Source organism: Mesoplodon mirus, assembly GCF_964341445.2.
Source record: "Mesoplodon mirus genome assembly, chromosome: 15".
Classification (NCBI taxonomy): domain Eukaryota; kingdom Metazoa; phylum Chordata; class Mammalia; order Artiodactyla; family Ziphiidae; genus Mesoplodon; species Mesoplodon mirus.
In genome coordinates, this window is record NC_138991.1 from 35,458,709 (window position 1) to 35,484,448 (window position 25,740).

Below are 25,740 nucleotides of genomic sequence, written 5' to 3' on the forward strand. Positions count from 1 at the left end.
CGTCATACGCGCGCGCGGGCAGCCGCTTGCTAGGACAGCCGCAGAGCTCTCATGGCGAGCTCGGCCGCCTCCTCCGTGCGACCGCCAAGGCCCAAGAAAGAGCCGCAGGCGCTCGTCATCCCCAAGAATGCGGCGGAGGAGCAGAAGCTCAAGCTGGAACGGCTAATGAAGAACCCGGTGAGACGAGGCGCGGGCTGACGGCCCTTCCGAGTCCTACCCCCTTCCCTTCCGGCGTCTCTGGGCGCTAGCGGGCCCTCTTTCCCCGCTTCCGAACTCTCGAACTCAGTACCCGAGCCCCAGGGTCAGACCTTAGGAAGGAGTAGGCGGCCCCGGAGATAGTGAGCTATTTTCTGCTCTCATGTTAGAGCCAAGCCTGGATGAGGGAGCTGCGAAGCGGCTTCTCGTGCCCTAAGACCCTTTAACTTTGTGAACAGAAGCCTTAGACTGGAAAGATACAATCCGTGGGTTAGCACAAGGGTTTATTTTCTTCCAAACAGCACTAATTGTTAGAGAGGCATTGGCCAAGACACCTGGGGTTGGAGGTTTCCAGCCATAAACGATGAGTCGCGTTTCTGAGTTCTGCCCTGAAAAGTTGAGTGTAGCCCTGGCAAAGCTGTGGGCTCTGATAGGACCCAGAGTATACAGGATGAAGTAAAGGCAGAGGGAAGAAAACAAATTCAGCTTTGGGTCCAAGAAGCAAAGCAGCCTTACTTCACTACTTCAGTTGAAGTTTTTGGGTTGAAAAATATGTCACTTTGTCAGCCGGTTTATACATACAAATGCTTTCGTGTTTAAATGTTGCAGGACAAAACAGTTCCAATTCCAGAAAAAATGAATGAATGGGCACCTCGACCTCCCCCAGAATTTGTCCGAGATGTAATGGGTAATGTCTTTTGGATGTGGGTGTGTGTTTAAATACAGTTTTTAAAGTGTAGGTATTAAAAACTCTGCAGTTAGTATTTGTAAATTACATCCCTGATAGGAAGAAAAAAAAAGTTCACTGATCCAGTATTTTGCTCTTACAATGAAGGGGTATTGTTGCTTGTGGCTTGGCATTAGAGAACTTTCTTCTGCATTGTTTTTAATACCTTGTTTTTTCAAAATGGAAATAGTTTTTATTTTGTTGGGTTGTAAGTTAACATAACTAACTATAAAGAGAATAAATAACAGGTGTAAAAAATTAGAACCACCTGTAATCTATCGTTCTATTTGTAACATTTTGATATAGTCCTCCAAACCTCTTTGTAGTCAAAAACACTCATGCTTAAGAAAAAATGTTTACAAAAATATGGTTGTTCTACACATACTATTTGATATTTGATAACCTACTTTTTTTCACTTCATATATCATGGACATCTTTTCAACTAAGTAGAAACCTAGCATGTCAAATGTGAAATCATCTGGTGGGGGAGGGAAAGGTCACAGGCTCTCTTTTAGGTTTCTGGTCTCTGAACGATAGTCTGCTTGTCCTCTTAATACTGCGCTAGAGTGGAATTTTTAGTGACTTCACATTCAACATTCACACAACAGATATTTAATGATACCTACAATATACCAGCCAGTGTGCTAGCTTCTGGGGTACAATGGGGAACAGGGCAGGCTTGGTCCCTTGCATCACTTCTAGTATCTTTCTTTGGTCCCCTGTGATTAAGAGTAGCCTGTGTTGGTAACTGGATATCATCAAAAGCTCTGGACTGTCCTGGCTTTAGGTTCAAGCGCTGGGGCCGGCAGTGGAGAGTTCCATGTGTACAGGCATCTGCGCCGGAGAGAGTACCAGCGACAGGACTACATGGATGCCATGGCTGAGAAGGTTAGTGAGCCAGGAGGCTGGCTGAACCCTTGGGTTCAGGCAGTGTGCACTTAAACCTTAGAAAAAAGCACTTGAAGAAGAGTAGATACACCTGGTTGTGGCTTGTGTGAGGGCTGCCTTGTAAAGTCAGCAGGAGGAACAGACGTCAGGTGGAGTCCAGGGTACTTCTAGGTCAGACCCAGCACGGCAGGATGCTCACACTAGGAAGTGAATGAGGGGAGGGAGTCTTCCAGGTGGTGGAGAGCCCAGCAGAGCCCCCTTTCCCCTCCAGGCCATTTGCCGTGGAATAGACGCAGGATCTCACACCACCTGAGTTGTCATTTCTTTCTAGTTCCTCTCTCTGGATGAAATGCCTGTAATTCCAGTTAGCTGCGTGTTTGGTGCCAGTAGTCGTGTGCTTGCAAGTTCTTTTGCCTCTTTGAGTTTTCTAGCTTTGAGGCTGGCATTTCTTCATGATAGGTGTCAAATAATAATTGATTAAGAATGGAGAATTGCTGACAGTCTCCTGGTGGTCTAGTGGTTAGGATTCAGTGCTTTCACTGCTATGGCCCGGGTTCAGTCCCTGATCAGGGAACTGAGATCTTGCAAGCCATGTGGTGTGGCAAAAATATATAAATAAAAATTAAAATTAAAATTAAAAAAAAATTTTTTTAAGAATTGAGAATTGGGGCTTCCCTGGTGGCGCAGTGGTTGAGAATCTGCCTGCCAATGCAGGGGACACGGGTTCGAGCCCTGGTCTGGGAAGATCCCACATGGCGCGGAGCAACTAGCCCCATGAGCCACAAATACTGAGCCTGCGCGTCTGGAGCCTGTGCTCCGCAACGAGAGGCCGCGATAGTGACAGGCCCGTGCACCGCGATGAGGAGTGGCCCCCACTTGCCGCAACTAGAGAAAGCCCTCGCACAGAAACGAAGAGCCAGCACAGCCATAAATCAATCAATCAATCAATCAATCAATCAATCAATCAATGAATGGAGAATTGCTTTTGAAATTGTACTGTAAGAACTGTTAAGCTCTCCATTGCTTGATGGGAAAGGGCAGAAACCTCTCTCCTGTTGCTCTTAAGAAATATTCTTTTTTTTTTTTTTTTTTTTTTTTTTTCTTTTTGCGGTATGCGGGCCTCTCACCGCTGTGGCCTCTCCCGTTGCGGAGCACAGGCTCCGGACGCGCAGGCTCAGCAGCCATGGCTCACGGGCCCAGCCACTCCGCGGCATATGGGATCCTCCCAGACCGGGGCACGAACCCGTATCCCCTGCATCGGCAGGCGGACTCTCAACCACTGCGCCACCAGGGAGGCCCTTAAGAAATATTCTTTTGGACATTTCACTTATCTACTTTCTGGAATTGAGTTTTGGAGTTATTTTATCCACTCCAAAAGTTTTGTTTGATTTTTTTACTAGATTTAAATTGAATCTGTAACTTAACTTGAATGAGAATGGATGTCATAGTGTTTAGTCATCCCCTCTAAAAACTTTGTCTTCTTTTATTTGTCTCATCTTTTTGTATCTCTCAGTGATCATATATAGAGATTTTACATATGTCTCACCACCTTTGTTCAAAGATATTTTAAGTTTTTTGATTGCAGTGGTGGTGAGTGGTCCCTTAAAAATTTATTTGAATGGCCAAAATTGAGTTTGAAAAATAACTGTATGATTTTTGAACAGAATGGGATCATTGCCATGGTGGTTTTCACCTGGTATTTGCTTGTCCTGCAGCCCTTACTTGGCCCCCAGGTGTCGGTGGTTCTTCTCCAGCTACTTCTCAATTCCAGTGAGGAGTTTCAGGTGAATTGTCACACAGCTATACCAGATCACTGAAGGATTTGCGCTGTTAGGAATAAACAGAACTCTGTATGTAGAAACTAACAGAAGCACTTTTTTGTTTTTAAACTACGTTAGAGGGGAGGAAATAGACAGACGGTTGTCTCAAATGCCATCAGTTAGTCTGAAGCTTTTATGTATTGATTAACGACCCAGAGAAAATACAGAAAAATGTTTCACAAACCTTGAAACCACACAGATGCAAAGGTTTTATTTCACATGGTGAAAGAGAGGTTCTGAGGTTAGAAGAAAAAAGAGATGCAAGAGAATCCTTACCTTCCACAGCGACTGATAGGTTGTCACCACTGACAGAGCACATCTGACTCCTGCTTGAGACTTTGCCGGTGGGGGGGGGGGTCAGCAGCCAGCAGGGGGCTCTGTCTTGGTTGCGCTTCAGACATTTCCAGCTCAGCTTCTAAACAGATCAGGTACTTTTAGTTTGAAGTCATTGCTTTCTAGCTGAACTCTAATTAAAGCTGATTCCTTTCTTGGATGGAGACCCTTCTTTTTAATTTCATAATTCTGCTCTCAGAGTTTCTGCATCCATCTGAGCAGATCCACAGAACCTGGCAGTGCAGACTAGCAGAGGTGTTGAAGCCACCTTTTTCTCCTCTGCTGGCTCCTTTTTTGCTCCATCAACATTTATGGCTATAACTAGAAGAAATAGACATGGCACTTGTTTTTAGTTGTTTTTTATTTTTGCGGTACGCGGGCCTCCCACTGTTGTGGCCTCTCCCGTTGCGGAGCACAGGCTCCGGACGCTCAGGCTCAGCGGCCATGGCTCACGGGCCCAGCCGCTCCACTGCATGTGAGATCTTCCTGGACCGGGGCGCGAACCCGTGTCCCTGCATTGGCAGGCGGACTCTCAACCACTGCGCCACTGGGGAAGCCTGACACTTGTTTTTTTATCAGTAGATGTCTTTATAGTTTACAAGAGCTTTCCTGTAGGTTATTGCAGTTCATTAGTCTTCCTAAAGGCTCAGGGAAAGAGAAATTATTGTTTCCCCCATTTTATAGATGAGGAAGCTGAGGCTTAGAAACAGGGAGCTGCTAGGAAGAAATAATACAAGGGGGCTTCCCTGGTGGCGCAGTGGTTGAGAGTCCGCCTGCCGATGCAGGGGACGCGGGTTCGTGCCCCGGTCCGGGAAGATCTCACATGCCGTGGAGCGGCTGGGCCCATGAGCCATGGCCGCTGAGCCTGCGCGTCCGGAACCTGTGCTCCGCAACGGGAGAGGCCACAACAGTGAGAGGCCCGCATACCACAAAAAAAAAAAAAAAAAAAGAAAGAATATAAGGGATGGATATATATTTATTTGTATGTATGTACATACTCACATATACGTATGTACACGTGTAGGTGTGTTTAGTAGCAGGTGATGGCAATGCATGTTATGCTGCTTTAGAATCGGTCATTTAATAACCGTAGTGAGTTAGGACTTGAAAATTCCATGGTCGCAGCCGTCTGGCCACTCCACCCAGTGAACCCCCATCACTGTCTCTGAAGAAGCAACACTCCTGTGTGTCTTCTTACTGTCAGTACTCTGCTGCCTTTCTGACACTTCTGGGCACCGGGTGTGTGGGGATTTTCCCCACACCGAGCAGTTCTGTGGCACCAGGTGAGTTTCCTACAATTCAACTCAATTGTGACCCTGTCTACGTGGAGATAGCCCCATATCTCGAAGGTTAAGACTCAGTCCTACAAGACTGAGCCCACCCCCAATTCAGAGGCCAGCCACAAGTCCCTGTTGTCACCTGTGCTTCTGACCCACTGGCTATAAATCAGAGGTTTCCCATGACCCCCTCCTCAGGTTCAAGTAATTTGCTTAGAGGGGCTCACAGAACTCAGGAAAACAGCTTACTAGTTTTCTGGTGTAGTATAAAAGGATATAACTCAGGAACAGCTACATGAAAGAAGGGATGCAGAGCTTCCATTCCTTCTCCCAGCATCTCCAGTGTTCACCAACCCAGGAGCTATCCAAACGCAGCCTTTTGGGGTTTTTGAAGGCTTCATTATGTTGACATGATTAAATCACTGACTGTTGGTGATTAGTTCAACCCTCAGCCCCTCTCCCCTCCCTGGAGGTCAAGGAGGTGGGGCAGAAAGTTCCCTTGGCAACCAGCCCAGTTCCTTAGGTGCTTTCCCAAAGTCACTCATAAACTCCTGTGGTTGAAAGGGGCTAGTTATGAATAACAAAAGATACCCATTTCATCTTTATTTCTGGAGTTATTTCAGGAACTGGGAACAAAACTAAATATGATAATAAAAGATCCCCCTGTGGCTCTCATATAGGAAACTTGTAAGAGTTTTAATGCGCCAGAAACAGTGGATGAAGACCAAATGTGTATACATATTGCAAGTCACAATACCACGTCCTCCAGGGCCCTGGCGAAACAGCCAGTAGTGCTGCCTCTGCCTTCAGGGAATCCTCAGCCTGCTCCCTCCCATACTTTCTCTCTCTTACATTTACTTGCGCACGAACGGTACCTTAATGAACTGAGTTATGTCACCACCAGAGATCCATATAGTGATTTCCTGCCTCACCTGTGAGGCAGTTTCTTAAAGTGGCCCTGGAGACCTGGATGTACCCCCAGTGGTGTGAGTTACAGAGTTTTCACACCCACGCAGGCCAGGGTTTGTCTAACTGGTGTGGTTGTTTGCAGCAAAAATTGGATGCAGAATTTCAGAAAAGACTGGAGAAGAATAAAATTGCTGCGGAGGAGCAGACTGCAAAGCGTCGGAAAAAGCGGTGAGGGCTTTGTGACATCCCATAACTACTGAGACTTAGGGCGGGAAGTGTAAAAGTAAATAGTTGGTGAACGAGTCCTTCTTGTAGTCAAAAGTTTACTTGTGGGCTTCCCTGGTGGCGCAGTGATTGAGAGTCCGCCTGCCGATGCAGGGGACACGGGTTCGTGCCCCGGTCCGGGAAGATCCCACACACCGCGGAGCGGCTGGGCCCATGAGTCATGGCCGCTGAGCCTGCGTGTCCGGAGCCTGTGCTTCGCAACGGGAGAGGCCACAACAGTGAGAGGCCCGCGTACCGCAGAAAAAAAAAAACAAACAAAAAAAGTTTACTTGTATGGCCTGTATAGGTCTTGGGTGTAAAGATCCACAGTGGGGACTTCCCTGGCGGTCCAGTGGTTAAGACTCCATGCTTCCAATGCAGGGGGTGCGGGTTTGATCCTTGGTCAATATGCTGTGCAGTGCAGCTAAAAAAAAAAAAAAACCCCACAGTGGAGCACCCCCGTGGAGGAATGGCTTTTCTTCCAGTACCTGGGGAGAGATCAAGTCACTTATTGCCCCCTGCCCCTGCCCCCAGCTTGCTACAGATTCTCCAAAGCTTGCTGGTCAGCACTTTGGTGGTGAGCATGTGGATTTCTGTGTCTCCTTCATGTCGGTATTTTAACATCAGGTTTAGTAAGTTGTAAAATGAGCAAACTTCCCGATTAGCTTCTCCCTTAAAGGAGGGTCTGTAACCTCCCTAAGTGACTACATGAGTATACAGACTGCACCCGTGCACGTCTTGATTGCGCTAATCACCTCAGGACTCCAAAGAATCTGATCTTGACTCATGAAGGAAACAGGTTGATAATGTTGATGATGTTGGAGTAGCAGAGCCATGAGGAAGTATTTCTTTCATTTTATCATAGTATTCGTGTAATTACTAAATTGCTAAAGGTTCTGTAAGTAGATGTTTATTTTCTAAAATATAAAATAGGTAGTTAAGGAATTAATTATTTTGCATTTGCAGCCAGAAGTTAAAAGAGAAGAAATTATTGGCAAAGAAGATGAAACTTGACCAGAAGAAACAGAAGGAAGGTGAGTGGTACCCACTTTTCTTTCGTGACCTTTCTTAGTGCTGGTCACAGTGGTTGACCTGTCAAGAATGAGATTTAGAGTTTGGAGTAGGTTGGCTGGCCTCTGAAGAAATGAAGGCTTGTTTCTATTAGTTTCGACTCATTTAATTGCAAGTGTCAGGAAGCCAAACTGGTTTAAACAAAAAAGAAAGATACTGCCTCATGTTTAGTCCAGGACAGACCTCCTCTTGGGCATGGCTGGTACAGGAGCTCTGATGTTGTTGGCATTCACTGTCTCCTGTCCCCTGGCTCCCTGTCCTCAGGGAGGCTCGTTTCCTCCTTGTGGTTGTGAGGTACCAGTAGCTGCTCCAGGCCACACCCTGGCTCATTCTTGCCTAGTAGGAAAGACTGAGGGGGTGTCCCTAGCAAAAGAGTTTTTGTGTCTCTTTGGCTTTTATTGAGCCACTTGGCAAATCAGTTAAGAATGCTTTTGGCTACAAGAAATAGAAAACTAGCAGTAGTTAAGCAAAGAAGAATTATTTTTCTCACATAAGAAATCTGGTGGTAGGTGGCAGCCCAGTGTGGTTGAGTAGCTCAGTGGTGTCAGGCCCAGTACCCCTGCGGTCCTTTTGGCCTTTATCCTGTGGGCATGAGATGGCTGCTGCAGCTCCTGGCATCATACTTACGTTTAAAGCAGGAAGAAGAGGGGAAAGAAGTGGTACTTGTCTGTTGTGTTGTTTTTTTTTTTTTTTTAAACTGAAGAGCAAAATATCCCCCAGACGTATTACCTTATATCTCATTGGTCAGTACTAGGTCACTTGGCCATCCCTTGCTGTCATCAGGCTAGATGAAAAGAAAACAGAATTGTCATGACTGTCTTTAATGTATCATGATCCATCACTGGATGCTGGGTACATTGTCACCCTAGACAGAATTGAGATTTGTTAGAAGGAGGAATAGGGGGTGAGTAACGTGTCAGCATCCCGCAGTGCTGCCAGTCCTGCCCGCTTCCGAACCCATCACAAGGCCAGTGGTGCCAGCCACTCCTTTGGGAACCCCTGGGCTGCGAACCAGGGAGAGAGAGGTCCCAGATGGAAAGGACCAAGGATGCTAAGAGACAAAACAGTGACAACTGGTCACCACATCTCTGAATTGGTGGCTGTTCCCTGATTGACTAGACATGGTTCCTAATTGTGATTTTTTGGTCTTAAGATAAAATCAGACCTGCACTGACATACAGAAATATGATTGGCCCCTTCCAGGACCAGTTTGCTTATGAGTTGTAAATGTACTGTGTGACACACTATATACGGTATGGTTTTAGCCTGTTCCCTACCATTTCCGAGAAGAAATGATTTTACCGTACCAAAACGTGATTGCTAGGACATCATCCCTCAAATAAGCCACCTCAGCACGTTCCCTGCCCTTCCCCCACCCCCCCCACACAGGAATGTGGAAGTACTTGGTCCAAGGGCAGGAGGATTGGGCACCCCACCAGTCTCATGTTCTGTTGAAGGAGGTACTGTGGCTTGGACCCCATTATATTGGGGAATAGAAAGGTCTCCTTGGCTGTTGGTAATTTGACCCTCCCTACCCAGGGTTTGTTGTTTTTGCTGCTTGTTGTCTTTGTTGCTGTTTATGTGTTTAGTGACTTTCCTGAACTAACTCTGTACAGCTTATATTCTTTGTTGTGTGTGGCAACTGAAGTCTTTGCTTGGTTAGCTTAGTGGTCAGCTGAAGATTAGAGATTTCCTGAAATGCTTTGAACCAGTAAGTCTCCTGATCTTTGCCAAGGGGCTTTCTGTGTGTGGTGGAGCATGCCTTCACCATTCTGGCAGGCAGTTTACAGTTTTGCCTTAGCCTTCACTTCCTCCTTGCACAGAGCCTCAAGGTTAGCCAGAGGTGAGATTAGGGCCATCACTTGTCTGTCTTAGACATGTGCACAGCTCTGCATATGCATGTGGCCTTCTAGATTACCAGCTTTTCCTCTTAAACTGTTGGTCAGTTTCTTGTTTGCTTCCACTGTTATCACTGCCTCAGGCAGCTATGATGTTAAATGGTTGCCACTGATTGTTTTTGACAAATACCTTGAAGAAAAGGCTGTTCTCACTGAGTCAGGTTGAATAAAGACAAAACAAGCCGTGCAAGTGGAAGTTTCCAGGGAGCTGCCAGACAGGTCAAATAGGGACAGTGCTCTGGGTATGGGACTTCTGAGGAACTCCCAGGGCAGTTTACTTCCTCCAGTGGCTGCTAGGCTGCTGGTTTTCACAGCTACTGTGAGTAGGAGGCTGTTGATTGGGAGTCTACCTTGGATCTGCGGAGAGGGAGTAGGAAATAGGGCAAAATTTCTTTTTAAACAAATTTATTTTATTTATTTATTTTTGGCTATGTTGGATCTTCTTTGCTGTGCGCGGGCTTTCTCTAGTTGTGGCGAGCAGGAGCTACTCTTCGTTGCAGTGTGCAGGCTTCTCATTGCAGTGGCTTCTCTTGTTGCAGAGCATGGGCTCTAGGGCACATGGGCTTCAGTACTTGTGGTGCGTGGGCTTAGTTGCTTCGCGGCATGTGGGATCTTCCGGGACCAGGGCTCGAACCCATGTCCTCTGCATTGGCAGGCGGATTCTTAACCACTGTGCCACCAGGGAAGTCCTGTTCTCTCTGGTTTTTTGTTTCTCTGTTTCTCCTTTCCTGTCTTCTTTTGGATTTATTTGAACATTATTATTATTCTATTTTAATTTATCTATTGTGTTTTTAACTGTTTCCTTTTTTATAGTCTTTTAGTTGTTCCTCTAGAGATTACTATATTTATACTACTTTCACAGTCTACTTGGACTCAGCATTTCACCACTTTAAGTAGAATGTAGAACTTTTCATCACACAGATTTCTTTACTCTGTATGTTGTAGTTGTCTTAGGTATTTCATCTCCATACATTGAAAAGCCCTTCAGATAATGTTACTTTTTTTAAAATTGACCTATAGTTGACTTACAATATTATTTGTTTCAGGTGTACAACATAATGACTTGATATTTTCATAGATCGTACACTGTACAGTTATTATAATACTTTTGGCTATATTCCTGATGCTGTATGGGTTGGCCAAAAAGTTTGTTCGGGGTTTTCCATAACACCTTACAGGGAAACGAACGAACTTTTTGGCCAACCCAATACATTACATCCCTGTGACTTATTTACTATATAACTGGTAGTTTGTACCTCTTAATCCCCTTCACCTATTTTGCCCATTCCCCCATCCTCCTCCCCTCTGGCAACCACTAGTTTGTTCTCTGTCAGTGGAGTCTGTTTCTGGTTTGTTTTTTAGATTCCACATAAAAGTGAAAACATGTAGTATTTGTCTTTCTCTGTCTGACTTATTTCACTTAGCATAATACCCTCTAGGTTCATCCATGTTCTTGCAAATGGCAAGAACTCATTCTTTTTGTGGCTGAGTAATATTCATGTGTGTGTGTACATCTTCTTTATCCATTCATCTGTCATTGAACACTTAGGTTGCTTCCATATCTTGGCTATTGTAAATAATGCTGCAGTGAACATTGGGATGCACATCTTTTTGAATTAGTGTTTTCATTTTCTTCAGATAAATACCCAGAAGTGGAATTGCTGGATCATATGGTAGTTCTGTTTTTATGATGTTACTGTTTTTGTTTTCAGTCATCAAGTATATTTCAGAAATCTCAAGAGAATAGTCTTGAATAGTAACCAGATAGTTATCATTTCTGTTGCTTTTTCTTTGTTGCTGATGTTCCAGACTTCTATCTGGTATTGTTTCCCATATGTCTGAAGAACTGGCTTTAGTCATTCAGTTAGAACAGGTCTGCTGGCTATAAATTATCTTAGCTTTTCTTCATATGAGGCTATCTTTATTTCACCTTCATTCCTATAGGACATTCTCACTAGATATAGAATTCTGGGTTGGCAGTTTTTATTTCAGCACTTTTGAAATGCTGTTCCATTTCCTCTGGCCTCCATGATTTCTGATTTTTAAAAAATATGTAGTTATTCAAATTGTTCTATCATTGTTTTTCTCTGGCTGCTTTCAAGAACCTTAGATGTCAGGAATTTGAGAATTTGATTATGATATGTGTGCACATGGATTTCCTTGGGTTTATCCTGGAGTTGGATTTGGAGTTCACTAAGCTAGTTGAATCTGTAAGCATGTATCTTTGTCAAATTGGGGATTTTTTTTTTCAGTCTTTTTTTGTCTCTCTTGTTCATATTGGATAAGTCCTATTGATCTGACTTCGAGCTGTCTCTTCCCTGTGTCATCTCCATTCTGCTTATCGATTCTATCCAGTGAATTATGTTTTTCAGAAAAGTTTTTCAATTTCTATTCGATTCTTCTTTATACCTTCTATTTCTTTGCTGCAGTCTTTTATCTTTCCATTTGTTTCAAGAGTCTTCACTCTTCCTGGAAAAATATTTAAATAGCTACTTTCAAGTATTTGGTAGTTCCAAATCTGGGGCATCTTGACATTGGCATTTGTTGATTGTCTTTCCCCATACAAGTTGAGATTTCCCTGATTCTTCACATGCCGAGTAATTTTCTATGGATCCTGGACATTTTGAATATTATATCATGAGGCTCTGGTCTTGCTGATATTTGTTTTAGCAGACAGTCAACCTGGTTGTGTTTGGAACGCAGGTTCTGACCAGCCTTCTGTAGATTGTGGTTCCAGTGTCAGTTTGGCTTTTAAAGCTTTTGCTGTGCTCTCAGATGTGTCCTGTGTGTGCCACCCAGTGGCCAGTCAGGGTTTAGTTCTTTGAGTTCGATTCTCAAAGTGTTTGGCATGACGATTAGGGCCAGATCCATGCATGTGCTGTCAGGGCGGGCCCAGGCATTTACAAACAACTTTATGATGTCTCTTCTCATCCTCTCTCCATGATCTCCCCTGTAGTTTCTGGTTTCTTGGGGCTCCCCTTTTCAGACCTCCAGCCAGAAAGTTGGGGCTTGGGACTTTCCTCGTGGTCCAGTGGTTAAGACTCCAAGCTCCCAATGCAGGGGGCCTGGGTTCAATCCCTCGTCAGGAAACTGGATCCCACATGCCGCAACTAAAAAAGATCCCATATGGGTACTTCCCTGGTGGTCCAGTGGCTAAGACTCCAAGCTCCCAATGCAGGGGGCCCAGGTTTGATCCCTGGTCAGGAAACTAGATCCCACATGCCACAACTAAAGGTCCCACATGCCACAACTAAGACCTGGCGCAGCCAAATAAATAAGTAAATATTTAAGAAAGAAAAGAAAGTTGGGGCTTTAGTTACCTACTCTGCCACATACTTTGTACAGCTGCGCCTGCATCCAGGGCTGAGTGGTGGGAGGACAGAGAAGAAAAGCAACAGAGTTTGCGCAGCCATCTTAGGACCACAGCTCCTCTGATCAGAGAGGAAGGTTCCGCTCCTTCAAAGTTTTTGCACATGCAAGCCCCTATTGCACCGCAGTCGCTGTGGCCATCCTGACACTGGCAGGATTGCCTGGGAGCTAGGGTGTGAGAGAATGGAGAGGAAAGAAGAAACACAAGAATTTCCCTTCCTCTGAGCATTAGGAGTCCACTTTCTTACTCCTTGAATCAGAAGTAGAAGGTTTACATATTATTATTAAACTAAAGCCCATTCTTTATTCAGATTTCTTTAGTTTTTACCTAGTGTCCTTTTTCTGTTCCAAGATCCCACATGACATTTAGTCATCACATTTCCTTAGGCTCCTCTTGGCTGTGACAATTTCTAGTACTTTTTCATAATTGCAAATAGACTCCTATTCAGCCACAATTTCTGCCTCCCAACTCTCCCTTGCGTTCACGTTCATGCCCTTGACTTTTTGCCTCTAAAATGATGGATTCTGGAACCGTGGTATCCCCCGAGCATCTAACGGGTATGTTTCTCTTGGAACTGTGTCTGTGCCCAGTTTCCACTTCTGCGTATTGGATCACCCTGAGTCCAGGCTGGGGGATACTGGAGGGAAGAAAGAAAAAAAACAGGAAACACAATGTTGTTCCAGTGGTACTTTGTATTCTGGTCTTTTTCCCCAGTCTGTGTGCTTTTCAGAGTCCATGCATTCTGTCCAGGTTCTATAGCTGTGTTCAGTGGAGAAACGGGGTCAAATGTGCTTTCTCTGTCTTACCTGGAGCCCACGCTCTATTTTGTTTTTTGAATCCAATTACAGGACTTGATATTTAGCTCTTGTGCATTTCAGCTTGGTGTTACTGGCTCCGTTGATTCAGATTTCCAAAATCCTTTTGAATTCTGATTATCGAAGTAAGCATGTTACCGTGTCAGGGGCAGGTTTGATAAACATACCTCCTTTGTCATTGGTAAAAATGCTGAGCCAGACTGGGCCACTAGCGAGCTCCATCTAAGCTAACATGGACCTGTTCACTAAAACTCTGGGTGGAGTTATTCTCCAGCTAAGAATCAGCTAGACTCACTCTTCTTTCCTCTTACCCACAGAGGTGTCATTCTAAACTAAGATAATTTGAGGTCAGGGAGTAAGTACGGTAGGCGTAGATTCTAGGCTCAGCTCTCACTCTGGCTCACCCTGACCTTAGCATCTCCTGTTTGAGCAGATGTGTTTTTTTTTTAATTTTAGTCTGTAAAATGATAAGCTTTTTCTAGATCTAAAATTCCACAGCTTGGTAACTTTGCCAAACGCCTTGCTGTAATGAAGATATAGCGTATTTGGGCAGCAGGAGGGGCGGTTCCCTCACCAGTAAATCTAAGAACCCTTTCAGAACAAGAAACAGGTTAGTTTGCTCTGAGTTTGTGCTTAATGAACCTGTAGTGGGTCTTTGGAATCACTTAATAACTTTTTAGTAATCAGCTCTAGAATTGAAGGAGATGGGAGACAACATCCCAGAGATGAGGTTTCTTTTTTTTTTTCTTTTAATATTTATTTATTTATTTATTTGGTTGCACTGGGTCTTTTGGTTGTGGCAGGCAGGCTCCTTAGTTGCAGCATGCATGTGGAATCTAGTTCCCTGACCAGGGATTAAACCCAGGCCCCCTGCAACTGGGAGCACAGAGTCTTAACCACTGCGCCACCAGGGAAGTCCCCAGAATTGAGGTTTCTTAAATCCCCCTTTTCTAGCCCCTTTTACACATTAGGTGCATGTGATCGTTCAGTTTTCAGTCACTTTTCTTTAATTTGTCCAAGGCTATAAAGAGTATATGAGATGGTAGATTTCATCCAGAACCTCTAACCTGTTTAAAACGGCCTTGTGCCCTCTCACTGGGTCTCCCCCATCCCGAGCTTCAGTTCTATCAGAAGGATAGATGTTTGTGCCCATGTTGCATCATAGTAGCACAGTGTTTTTTCAAACTGAGGGATGTGATCCTTTACTCACTGGGTCATGAAATCAGCTTAGAGGTTACAGATGCTGGTTTTTTCATGGTTTTTTCAAACATGCATAAAGTAGACTAGAAAATATCAGAATGCATCACACCCTGAATAACTGTTTTGTGAAATTTTCTTTCAGTTTCTATGTGGGCTGTGGGCTGCAGTCAAACAGATTTGAAAATCATTGTTATGATACATGAGCCCTGCTCTTCTACTTGTGAAGTTAGCACCTGTACCTATTAAAAAAATGATTAGTAATAATACACGGTTGTATATGCTTTGCACCAAATGAGCTGGATAGAGAGTGCTATAGGGATAACTTCCTAAAGATGGTTTGTGTGCCTTTTACCTCACCCTCTCAGTTTTCTTCCTTATTTTTCATTTTGTGAAAGGGAAAGTAGGTTTTCTAGGTGGTTGAAGTGATAATCAGTTGTGCCACAAGGTGGCTTCTGTGCGCTTCTGGGTTCTTGAGGGACTTGGAGATAAATTACTCGAGCTTTTTGGCTCTTCTCCTATCAAGTGGTAAGGGGCAGCTGGCTAGGAGTTCCGTTCTGTTGTTGGAGAGGAAATATCCCCACTTGTTGTCTGTGCTGGTCCAGCAGTTCAGTGAAGACGCCCTGCAGTGTGGAACTTGTCTGAATGATACCACAGGATGGTGTTAAGCCAGTTTGGATTATTGTGACGCCTTGAACTCCCAAAACGACATATTCTGATACCAATGTTACTTATCCTGACACAGGCTCACCTACCAGAGAAACCCAGGGTGACCTTAAGGTGATTTGTTACTAAGTACGTCAAGGGCAGTTTCTTGGCAGTGGCGGGGAGGAGAGAAATAGGTGAGGGAGATTGAGGTACAAACTTTCAGTTACAAAATAAATGAGTCACAGCTATGAAATGTGTAAGTGTGGGAAATACTGTCAGTAACTGTGTAATATCTTTGTATGGTGTCAGATGACAACTAGATTTATCGTGGTGATCATTTTGAAATGTATAGAAATATTGAATCACTGTGTTGTGTACCAGGAACTAATATAGTGTTGTAGGTTGATTATACTTCAAAAACAAGCAAACAAACACTCATAGGAAAGGAGATCAGATTTGTGGCTACAGAGGTGGGTGAATGGGAGGAAGGGGAATTAGATGAAGGTAGTCAAAAGGTACAAACTTCTGGTTACAAGATAAATAAGTACTGGAGATGTAATGTACAACATGATAAAGATAATTAATACTGCTGTACATCATGAATGAAAGTTGTTAAGAGACTTCTCATCAAAAGCAAGAATTTTTTTTCTGTTTCTTTAATGCTGTATCTATACGAGATGATGGATGTTCACTAAACCTGTTGTAATCATTTCAGAACTGGGGGTGGGGGGAAGCAGTTTCTCAGCCTCAGCACTGTTGACACTTTGGACCAGATAATTCTTTGTTGTAAGGGACTATATCCTGTTCATTGTAGGATGTTTAAGGGCATCATGGCTTCTACCCACTAGATGCCAGCAGCACCCACCCTCCCCTCAGTCATTGACAATCAAAAATGTCTTCAGACATTGCCAAGCGTTCCCTCGTCGGGGAGGGGGTGCAAAATTGTCCCTAGCTAATAAAATTCATATCTCAGCTGGTGTCTGGTGTTTGGAAGGCACTCAATTTATGTGGGGTTTTTTAAAAATAAATTTATTTGTTTGTTTATTTATTTATGGCTGCACTGGGTCTTTGTTGCTGCACGCAGGATTTCTCTAGTTGCAGCGAGCGGGGGCTACTGTTCATTGCGGTGCGCAGGCTTCTTGTTGTGGTGGCTTCTCTTGTGGAACACGGGCTCTAGGCATGCGGGCTTCAGTAGTTGTGGTACGCAGGCTCAGTAGTTGTGGTACGCAGGCTCAGTAGTTGTGGCTTGCAGGCTCTAGAGCACAGGCTCAGTAGTTGTGGTGCACGCGCTCTGTTGCTCCGCGGCATGTGGGATCTTCCCAGACCAGGGCTCGAACCCGTGTCCCCTGCACTGGCAGGCAAATTCTGAACCACTGCGCCACCAGGGAAGCCCCTCAATTTATGTTTTGGCTTGGACTATTTGTTTCAGTGCCAAAACTCGTATACATATTACGTTGGAAAACTATTCATATCCATAGCCTTTGTGTCTTTTGAGAATAAGGGTAATATGTGATCATTTTAGAAATTTTTAGAATATGCAGAAAATAAAGTCAAAAATAAAAATTATCCATAATTCTTACTAAAAATCACTTTAACATTTTCGTGATGTTTTTTATTTCAATTTTAATATTTATTATATAAACCTATTTATATAAGTATCATATTTACAGTTGTCCTACTTTTTCATATAACATTGTATCACAAGTATTTTCCCATGTCCTTGCAATTCCATAGTACAAAAGGTTTTTTCCCTAGCGTATTCATTCATCTGTTTGTTTTTGCTTTGTTTTTTTTGTCTGAGTTAAGTCTCATTTGCGGCATACGGGATCTTTCATTGTGGTGTGGGCTCTTCATTGCGGCGCGAAGGCTTCTCTAGTTGTGGCGTGTAGGTTTTCTCTTCTCTAGTTGTAGCGCACAGGCTCCAGGATGCATGGGTTCTATAGTTGTGGCACACGGGCACCAGAGCACATGGGCTCTGTAGTTTGTGGCACGCAGGCTCTCTAGTTGAGGCACGCGAACTCAATAGTTGCGGCATGCAGGCTTAGCTGCCCCGTGGCATATAGGAGCCTAGTTCCCCGACCAGGGATCGAACCCACGTCCCCTGCATTGGAAGGCAACTTCTTTACCACTGGACCACCAGGGAAAGTCTCCATTCATCTGGTTTTTTAAAAAAAGTTAACATCAGTTTCAATTACACTCAGTGGCATTTTACCTAGTATTCCTATAGTCTAAATAAAATCTCAGATTCTTAGATTTTAAAATTTTATGTAAACAGTAGCATAAGAGTAATGGAAAAAGCTCAAATATTATCATCCTCATAGATCACCTGTCTTTCTGTCCATTTTCTTTTAATCTCTCCATATGCACATGTCATTTGTATGTAATGATAATTGTAGTGTATGAACAGTTTCCACTTTGCTTGTTTTTATTTAACATTATAAGCATTTCTGGTCCTTCATAATTTTTTCAGTGACTGATAATATCCAGCAATTGACATGCCATGATACACCTAACATTTTCCCTTTTGTTAGACATTAGATTGATTCCAGTTTTTCTCTTTAGAAGATATTTTAGTGAATTTATGCACCTGTCTCCCTTCCCCCTTTCTGGGTCATTTCCTTGAGATAAATTTCCAGCAGTGGGAATAATTAGATCACGAGTGTAAAAAGAGTTCATGGCTCTTGAAATGTATTGCCAGTTTCTTTCCAAGGGAGTAATACGAGTTTTTACTGCCATCAACAGTGTGCAGTGGTGTACACTTTTACCATATCCTTGCCATATTCCTCCACATGGATAAGAATGTGATTTCAGAGGAAGTCAAGGTCTCATTGAGGATTTAGTAAAAAACCTTACAAAAATATAGATCCAGGGGACTTCCCTGGTGGTCCAGTGAGTAAGACTCTGTGCTCCCAATGCAGGGGCCCAGGTTCGATCCCCTGGTCGGGGAACTAGATACCACATGCATGCCGCAGCTAAGAAGTCCACATGCTGCAACAAAGAGCCCACATGCTAAGCCCGCAACTAAGACCCAGCACAGCCAATCAGTCAGTATATATCTATATCTCCAGATGTGGCAGGACTATGGTAGCAGCCTCCACTCTCTTCCCACCCCACCCCCGACGCCTCCCACCTTGAACAGCCTCCAAAGCTCTTTTTAAAACAGAGGTTGGATTGTCACACATTCTTCTGCTTGTACAATAACAATACTTAGCATTTATTGAACATTTATTGTGTAGCCCCAGTTCTAAGGTGCTTTGCAGGTATTAACTAACATAATCCTCACAGTGGCCCTGTGAGATAGGCAGTGACGTTATCCCCATTTTACAGTTGACCTTAGGGACCAAGTGGTAATGGCACCCGTAGAGCTAGTGGGAGTGAGTGACAGGCCGGGATTTGATCCCAGATAATGTGTCTCCACTGGCCTTGTGCTTACCTGCGAGGTGATCCTGCTTGAAACCTAGTCAGTAGCTCCTGCAGTCCTGCCCTTTCTGGTCTCTCCACCGTTTTGTTCTGGCCACTCCCTTCCACGTGTCCTCTACTCTCACCAAGCTTAACACCTCTGTTCTCCCACCTCTCCTCGTGCTCAGGCCTCTGAGCTCTTTTCATTTTCATGCTACCAGGCTCCCCATCTGCTTGGAAAACTTCTCATCTTGCACCTTCCTCTCTTTGTAAAGCCTTTCCTAACCTCCCTCCCCACCCAGCCTCCGCCTTGCTCCACAGGGTTTTGCACATACTTGGTTACAGAATCTGCTGAATCATATAGCGTGCTTATCTATTCAGTTGCAATCTCAGTTCCATGAGGGTAGGCAGTGCCTTTTTTTTTTTTTAAATAAACTTAGTTTTAGAATGATTTTAGATTTACAGAAATATTACGAAGATAGTATAGTACAAAGAATTCCCATACACCCAGTTTCCTCTGTTGTTAACGTGGTTCATTTGTCACAACTAATGAACCAGTGTTGATACATGTAGTAGCTAAAGTCCATACTTTATTTATATTTTCTTAATTTTTAACTAATGCCTTTTTCTTGTTCCAGAATCCCATGTAGGATATCACATTACATTTAGTCATCATGTAGCCTTAGGCTCCTGGTAGCTCTGACAGTTTCTCAGACTTTGTTTTGATGACCTTGAGAGTTTTGAGGGTCAGATGTTCTGTAGAATGTCCCTCAGTTGGGATTTGTCTGAGGTTTTTCTCATGAGTTATTTATTTTTGGGAGGAAGACCATAGAGATAAAGTACCATTCTTATGTCAGGACTGGGTACTTGTCAGGATGGCTTGTCATAGTTGATGTTGCCCTTGATCACCTGCTCAGGCAATGCTCTTCAGGGTTCTCTGTGTAAAGTGACTCTTTTCTTTCCCTTCCCACACTGTACTCTTTGGAAAGAATTCACTATGTGTAGCCCATACTTAAGGAGTGGCGGGTTATACAGCCCCTCCATGAGGGCGGAGTAGCTACCTAAGCTATTTGAAATTGTTAGGCATGGATTTGTCTTCTCCCTCATTTCTTTAAATCAGTATGGACTCTGGGCTATTTATTTTATACTTTAGGTTTAATCCAGTACTACTTCATTTTCTTGCCCAAACTCTTCCAGCTTTGGCCACTGGGAGCTCTTTCAGATGGCCCGTGTCCCTTTTACATACTCCCATTATCGGTGGAGTTTTGAGGGGTTTTGTTTTGTTTTTAACAGCATTTCCTTAGTTTCTGGTACTACAAGATAGTCAGACTTGTCTTGTGTATTTCCTGTCCCTAACCTAGAATCAGCTTTTTCTCTGAGTCCTATTTCTTTTCATTGGAGAATGAAATGATTTTGTTGAATTACCAAATGACTTGAATGTGCAGCAGATTCCTAGGTTTCTCCTCTTTGAGAGAGATACTTCCAGGCCCCAACAACCTGTCTCCGACACACAGGAAACAACTGTGTTTACTATTAATTGAGATATTACATTTTCAGGAGCTTTTCAGTCACAAGGAGTGGTTTGAGTCCTCCTCTGTCAGTCAGCACTTCAGGCATCCAGAACACCCCATTCCACAAACATCCAGGTTAATGAGTATTTTACTGGGTTTTGTTTTGTTTTTTCCACTATTACAAAAGTTTATTTAATAAAAATGTTCAGGGGGCTTCCCTGGTGGCGCAGTGGTTGGGAGTCCGCCTGCCGATGCAGGGGACGCGGGTTCGTGCCCCGGTCCAGGAAGATCCCACATGCCGCGGAGCAGCTGGGCCCGTGAGCCATGGCCGCTGAGCCTGCGCGTCCGGTGCCTGTGCTTCGCAACGGGGGAGGCCACAACGGTGAGAGGCCCGCATACTGCAAAAAAAAATAAATAAATAAAAATAAAAATAAATAAATAAAAATGTTCAGTAGTAGGGGCCTCCCTGGTGGCGCAGTGGTTGAGAGTCCGCCTGCCGATGCAGGGGATACGGGTTCGTGCCCCGGTCTAGGAGGATCCCATGTGCCGCGGAGCGGCTGGGCCCGTGAGCCATGGCCGCTGGGCCTGCGCATCCGGAGCCTGTGCTCCGCAACGGGAGAGGCCACAACAGTGAGAGGCCCGCATACCGCAAAAAGAAAAAAAAAAAAAAAAAAAATGTTCAGTAGTAAAATGTATACGAGCCAGTTTTTATCATAGTAAAATGTGGAGGGGACATGTGGAAGCAGTTGATTTCCCTGGTGAACACAGCCATTGTTCATACTGGTTCCAGGGCTTCTAACATGATGATACTGTTTCCTTGTGTTACCACCACTCCAGTATTGTTCTGTTGCCCACTAGTTGCCATCTCCACACATCCATCTATCACAAGATTCATAAAGGGATCAAAGCCCCACAGTATTCCTTGGGCATGTGTCTGCCACCATTTAATTTTAGTGATAACTTCTCCATAACTTTCTTCCACTCAGGAGGGTGAGCCTTGCTCATGATGTCTACTCGGTGAGCTCGAAGATGCCTCCTGTTTACTGTCTCTTTAAGATCAGAATGAAAGATCAAAGCCTATGCTCTTGTCCTGCTGTGTTCAGATCTCTATGGATATGGTTGGTGGTTCTTAGAGAGGCTTGAGGCTGACCAAGTATGACTAAGTTATGGAACAAAACAAGTAATCAGCAGTTTCAGCCTTGGAGCCCAGGTTCTAGAGCAGAGCTCCCCCGCTGGTATATGGGGAATGGACTACACATGGCAGAGACCCTGATCCCCTTGCCTTCAGGGTGGAGACTGAGTGCCCATGGCCTTGGACCAGTTGCCCCACATGCCATAGAAATACTGTCCTTTTCCATGAGTGCCATGACATGAGAGTGCTTAGGGAGTTCTGCCCTAGGAGTTCAGGGAGCTCAGAGCGATGTTTTTGATCCATCTATAGTTTTTCACTCAGTCTCTACATAGCATTTTCCTCCCTCCCTCCCTTGCCTCACTCTCTACCTTTCTTTCTCTTTTTTTTCTTTCTTCCCCTCCTTTTTTTTTTAATTTTGGTAAAATACGCATAACACAGAATTCACCATCTTAACCTTTTTTTTTTTTTTTTTTTTTTTTTTTTTTGCATTACGCGGGCCTCTCACTGTTGTGGCCTCTCCCGTTGCGGAGCACAGGCTCCGGACGCGCAGGCCCAGCAGCCATGGCTCACGGGCCCAGCCGCTCCGCGGCATGTGGGATCCTCCCGGACAGGGGCACAAACCCGCGTCCCCTGCATCGGCAGGCGGACTCTCAACCACTGCGCCACCAGGGAAGCCCCATCTTAACCATTTTTAAGTGTACAGTTCAGTGGCACTAAATACATTCAAATTGTGCAACCATTATCATCATCTATTCCCATAACTCTTTTCATCTTGTAAAACAAAAACTAACTTTTAAACAACAGCTCCCCATTTCCTGCTCCTCCCAGCACCAGCAACCACCCCTTCTGCTTTGTCTCTGAATTTGGCTACTCTGAGTACCTCCTATAAGAGAGATCATATAGTATTTGTCATTCTGTGACTGGCCTGTTTCACTTAGCATAATGTTCTCAGGGTTCATCCATGTTATAGCCTGTCAGAATTTTTTTCCTTTTTAAGGCTGAATCATTGCACTGTATGAATAGACCACATTTTCCTTATCCATTCAGTGAGCTCACCTCATTCCTGTTTTCACCTCATTTTTCTTTTTTATTTTATATTGGAGTATAGTTGATTTACAATGTTGTGTTAGTTTCAGGTGTACAGCAAAGTGATTCAGTTATACATATATCTATTCTTTTTCAGATTCTTTTCCCATGTAGGTTAATACAGAGGATTGAGTAGAGTTCCCTGTGCTATATAGTAGGTTCTTGTTGGTTATCTATTTTATATATAGTAGTGTGTATCTGTTAATCCCAACCTCCTAATTTATCCCTCCCCCTCCTTCCCTTTTGGTAACCATAAGTTTGTTTTCAAAGTCTGTTTCTAAGTTCATTTGTATCATTTTTTTAGATTCCACGTATAAGTGATATCATATAGTATTTGTCTGTCTGACTTCACTTAGTATGATAATCCTCTAGGTCCATCCATGTTGCTGTAGATGTCATTATTTCATTCTTTATGGCTGTCATGCCATTTTTCTTTTGCCTCCGTTTCCTTATGCATTTCTGCAGGCAAGGTACCAGAGGCTTGAAAGTCAGATAGTCCAGGTTTGAATCCTAGGTCCTGGTTTTACTGAGTATGAGACCTTGGTTAACAAATTACTTAACCTCTCTGAGCTTTATTCCTCATCTGTAAAATGGATATAGAGGAGTGTTACTTATCTCATAGACTGTTGTTTAGAGTTAAGACGGTACGTATATGCAAAGACAATAAGCACAGTGCCTGGCACATAATAGGTGTTCAACAATAAGCACAGTGCCTGGCACATAATAGGTGTTCAACAAATCTTAGCTACTAAAACATGCTCCTCATTTGTACTTTCAAAATTTCTCGTTCTTTTTGGCATGAGGTTAAGGTGGAGGAAAATCCTAAATAATTAAATCATAGCAATGATGTCAGCCCCTTGCCATGAGTGCTCTTTAGTGTCCCATCCTAGGGTATGCAGGTGACTGTGCTGTGCCCTGGGCATCCCCAGGCCTTGAAGCTCTTCGGCCCTGTGACAACAGCAGTAGCAAAGCTCTGGGTGCCTGTGGGCCCTGGGGTGCTGGAGTGAGTTTCTGCATGTCTGCAGGAGGAGGCCCACAGTACCTGCAAGTGGCCTCCTGGCGTGGACGGGGAGCTGGAGGACCGGTGTGGGCTCTGGCTCGTCCCAGCTCTCGCCAGCTGCCTGCTCCCCAGAAGAGGGCGGAGGAGTTGGGGACAAGCTGCTCTGTGCTCTGCTGCTAGCCAGCTCAGCTGCACTGAGGGTAGACTGGCACGCCGCCAGGGAAGACGCTGGGATTCAGAGCTGCACACGGAGTGTCAGAGAGGCCTTCTGCGTCGTGGGAAGAGCCGGGAAGCCGACATATCTGTTGTAGGCAGAGCCCTCTGCTACAAGGTTTTTGAGACTCCTTTTGCAGACTGGGGTGAGAGCTGGAGACGTCAGCAGGAGTGTTATCAGCCTAGCGCTAAATGTTAAAGGGCTGCTGTGGACGTCGCCCTGCCAAGGTGACAGACTTTAGAGGGGATCATATAAAAAGCAGTGAGGCCTGATTTATGGGGCGTCAGGATCTCATGTGTGCCGGACCTTTTCATAAGGATGAGGCCCACCCTCCAGCAGTGGTAGGTGAGTTCTGTGACTGGCCCTTTACACCCGGGAGTGGCAATGGGGACTGATGGACATGAGGACCTCTCTGGCTCCCCCCTGTACAGTTCAGGAACAGCTGGTTCCTGGGTTTTCCTCAGCAGTCCTTTCTTGGAGTACCCCTTGTTCACTAATCAGGGGATACTCGATAAGATTTGTACCTCTCTAATCCAAATGTCGTGTGATTGCAGGATCCAGTCAGTCCCAGGAGCCGCCATCCAGTGGCTCTGAGGCGGCATCTGGAACAGAGGAGGAGGACGAGCCCAGTTTCATCATGGGGCGATGACGATGTTGGCCACGGCAGCTGTCTGGAGCCTGGCCCGCTCTGTGACCGGGACCTCAGAACATCCTCCACAGGCCTCAAGGGGAAGGGAGCAACCTCTGTTTCAGCTCAGTTTCCTTCCCAAAGCCTCACTGGATAGAAGCAAGTAGGAGTCCACTCTAAGGGCTCACAGCCCCCCTGTTAGCAGGACTGGGCCTGTGGGAGAGAGGACCATCTCCTGGACACTCGAGGGCACTGCCAGGCAGTAATGTTCTCGCTGCAAGTGGGGAAATGTATGGCCTGGTCCCCCTCATCCCTGTTCTCACGTAATTGGACACTGATGAGTTTGGGGCTGGTTTCTGTGAAGCGAATGTTTATTTAGTAAAGAACAGAAAAACTCCAGGTTTTGTTCGGACCTGTGAATGTTAATTACAGAAACTGTAGAGAAGGCTGTGAAACGACATGGGAGGGATGGGGCCTGTTCCCAGACTCTTTGAAGGAAATGGCCTTGGCCGTGGAGCTAACTCTCACTGCAGGGCACGTGACCTCCATTACCTTCAACGGAGAGTGCAGACTGCACCCAGAACACATGCTCCCTCCCAGCACACATGTGCAGAGGGAGGTGTGGGACTTAACTGGGGCTGAGCCAGAAGAGAGGAGCTTAACGTGTGAGAGGAGCTTTGGAAAAACAACTGGTGAGTAGAAACTGAGCAGGTAGAGAATCCGGGGGATCCTAGCTGCACTACAGGGGAAGCAGATGCATTGGCCAAAAGCTGCATATTCATCTGGAGTTAAGAGGGGATCTAAACAGAAAAAGGGAGGTGACTGAGGGTATCTTTTCAGGCCAACAGGAGGAACAGGGATGGTCTCTAATTTTAGAGCCTTTGCTCACTTTTTGGATATTTCCAAGTTTCTAGCTCTATTTTGTGCCTTTTATGGAGTTTGATAGAATTAGGGAAATAGTGGTTTTGAGTGAAGGGAAACTAAGAAACATCTTACTTTTCTTGATTTCCCTGGCTCCACCCTGAGCCATGTGACATCTGTGATAACTTCTGTCTTTCCGCAGTTCAAGTCACAGGAATTTTTCTTTCCCAGGAAGCTGAAATGGCAAGTCAGCCATAATAAATTAGCACACACCCTGACGGTACATCTTGAAAGCCGTGTTTCTCTTTCATCGGGGACTGGCTGATTAGTTTTGTGTCCTCCTATCTATCTTTGAACTGTTGGTTTCTTTATCTCTCCCCAGATTCAAAGTAAGAGTTATGACACACACTTTGGTGAGTCTCTCACACTGGAGGCACTCCCTGCCTCTGCCCAGTGCCCCTGGCCAAGAGCTCAGTGAGATACCAAAGCACATATA

The 25,740-nt window shown here is 44.7% G+C and overlaps 1 protein-coding gene and 1 pseudogene across 2 annotated transcripts; one reads left to right on the forward strand and one right to left on the reverse strand.

Annotated features, from left to right (window-relative positions):
* PRKRIP1 (PRKR interacting protein 1) lies at positions 1 to 24,782 on the forward strand. Its single transcript, XM_082600489.1, has 6 exons — positions 1 to 177; positions 805 to 883; positions 1,711 to 1,811; positions 6,293 to 6,378; positions 7,381 to 7,448; positions 24,310 to 24,782. The coding sequence occupies exons 1-6, from the start codon at positions 52 to 54 to the stop codon at positions 24,402 to 24,404; spliced, it is 555 nt and encodes a 184-aa protein (XP_082456615.1). The 5' UTR covers positions 1 to 51; the 3' UTR covers positions 24,405 to 24,782.
* On the reverse strand, positions 19,938 to 22,207 carry LOC309791604 (small nuclear ribonucleoprotein G-like; annotated as a pseudogene). The gene is made up of 2 exons (XR_014296212.1): positions 22,142 to 22,207; positions 19,938 to 21,909 (listed from the first exon to the last, which is right to left on the reverse strand). The product of XR_014296212.1 is annotated as a small nuclear ribonucleoprotein G-like (transcript).
* Positions 24,783 to 25,740: the final 958 nt, after the last annotated feature.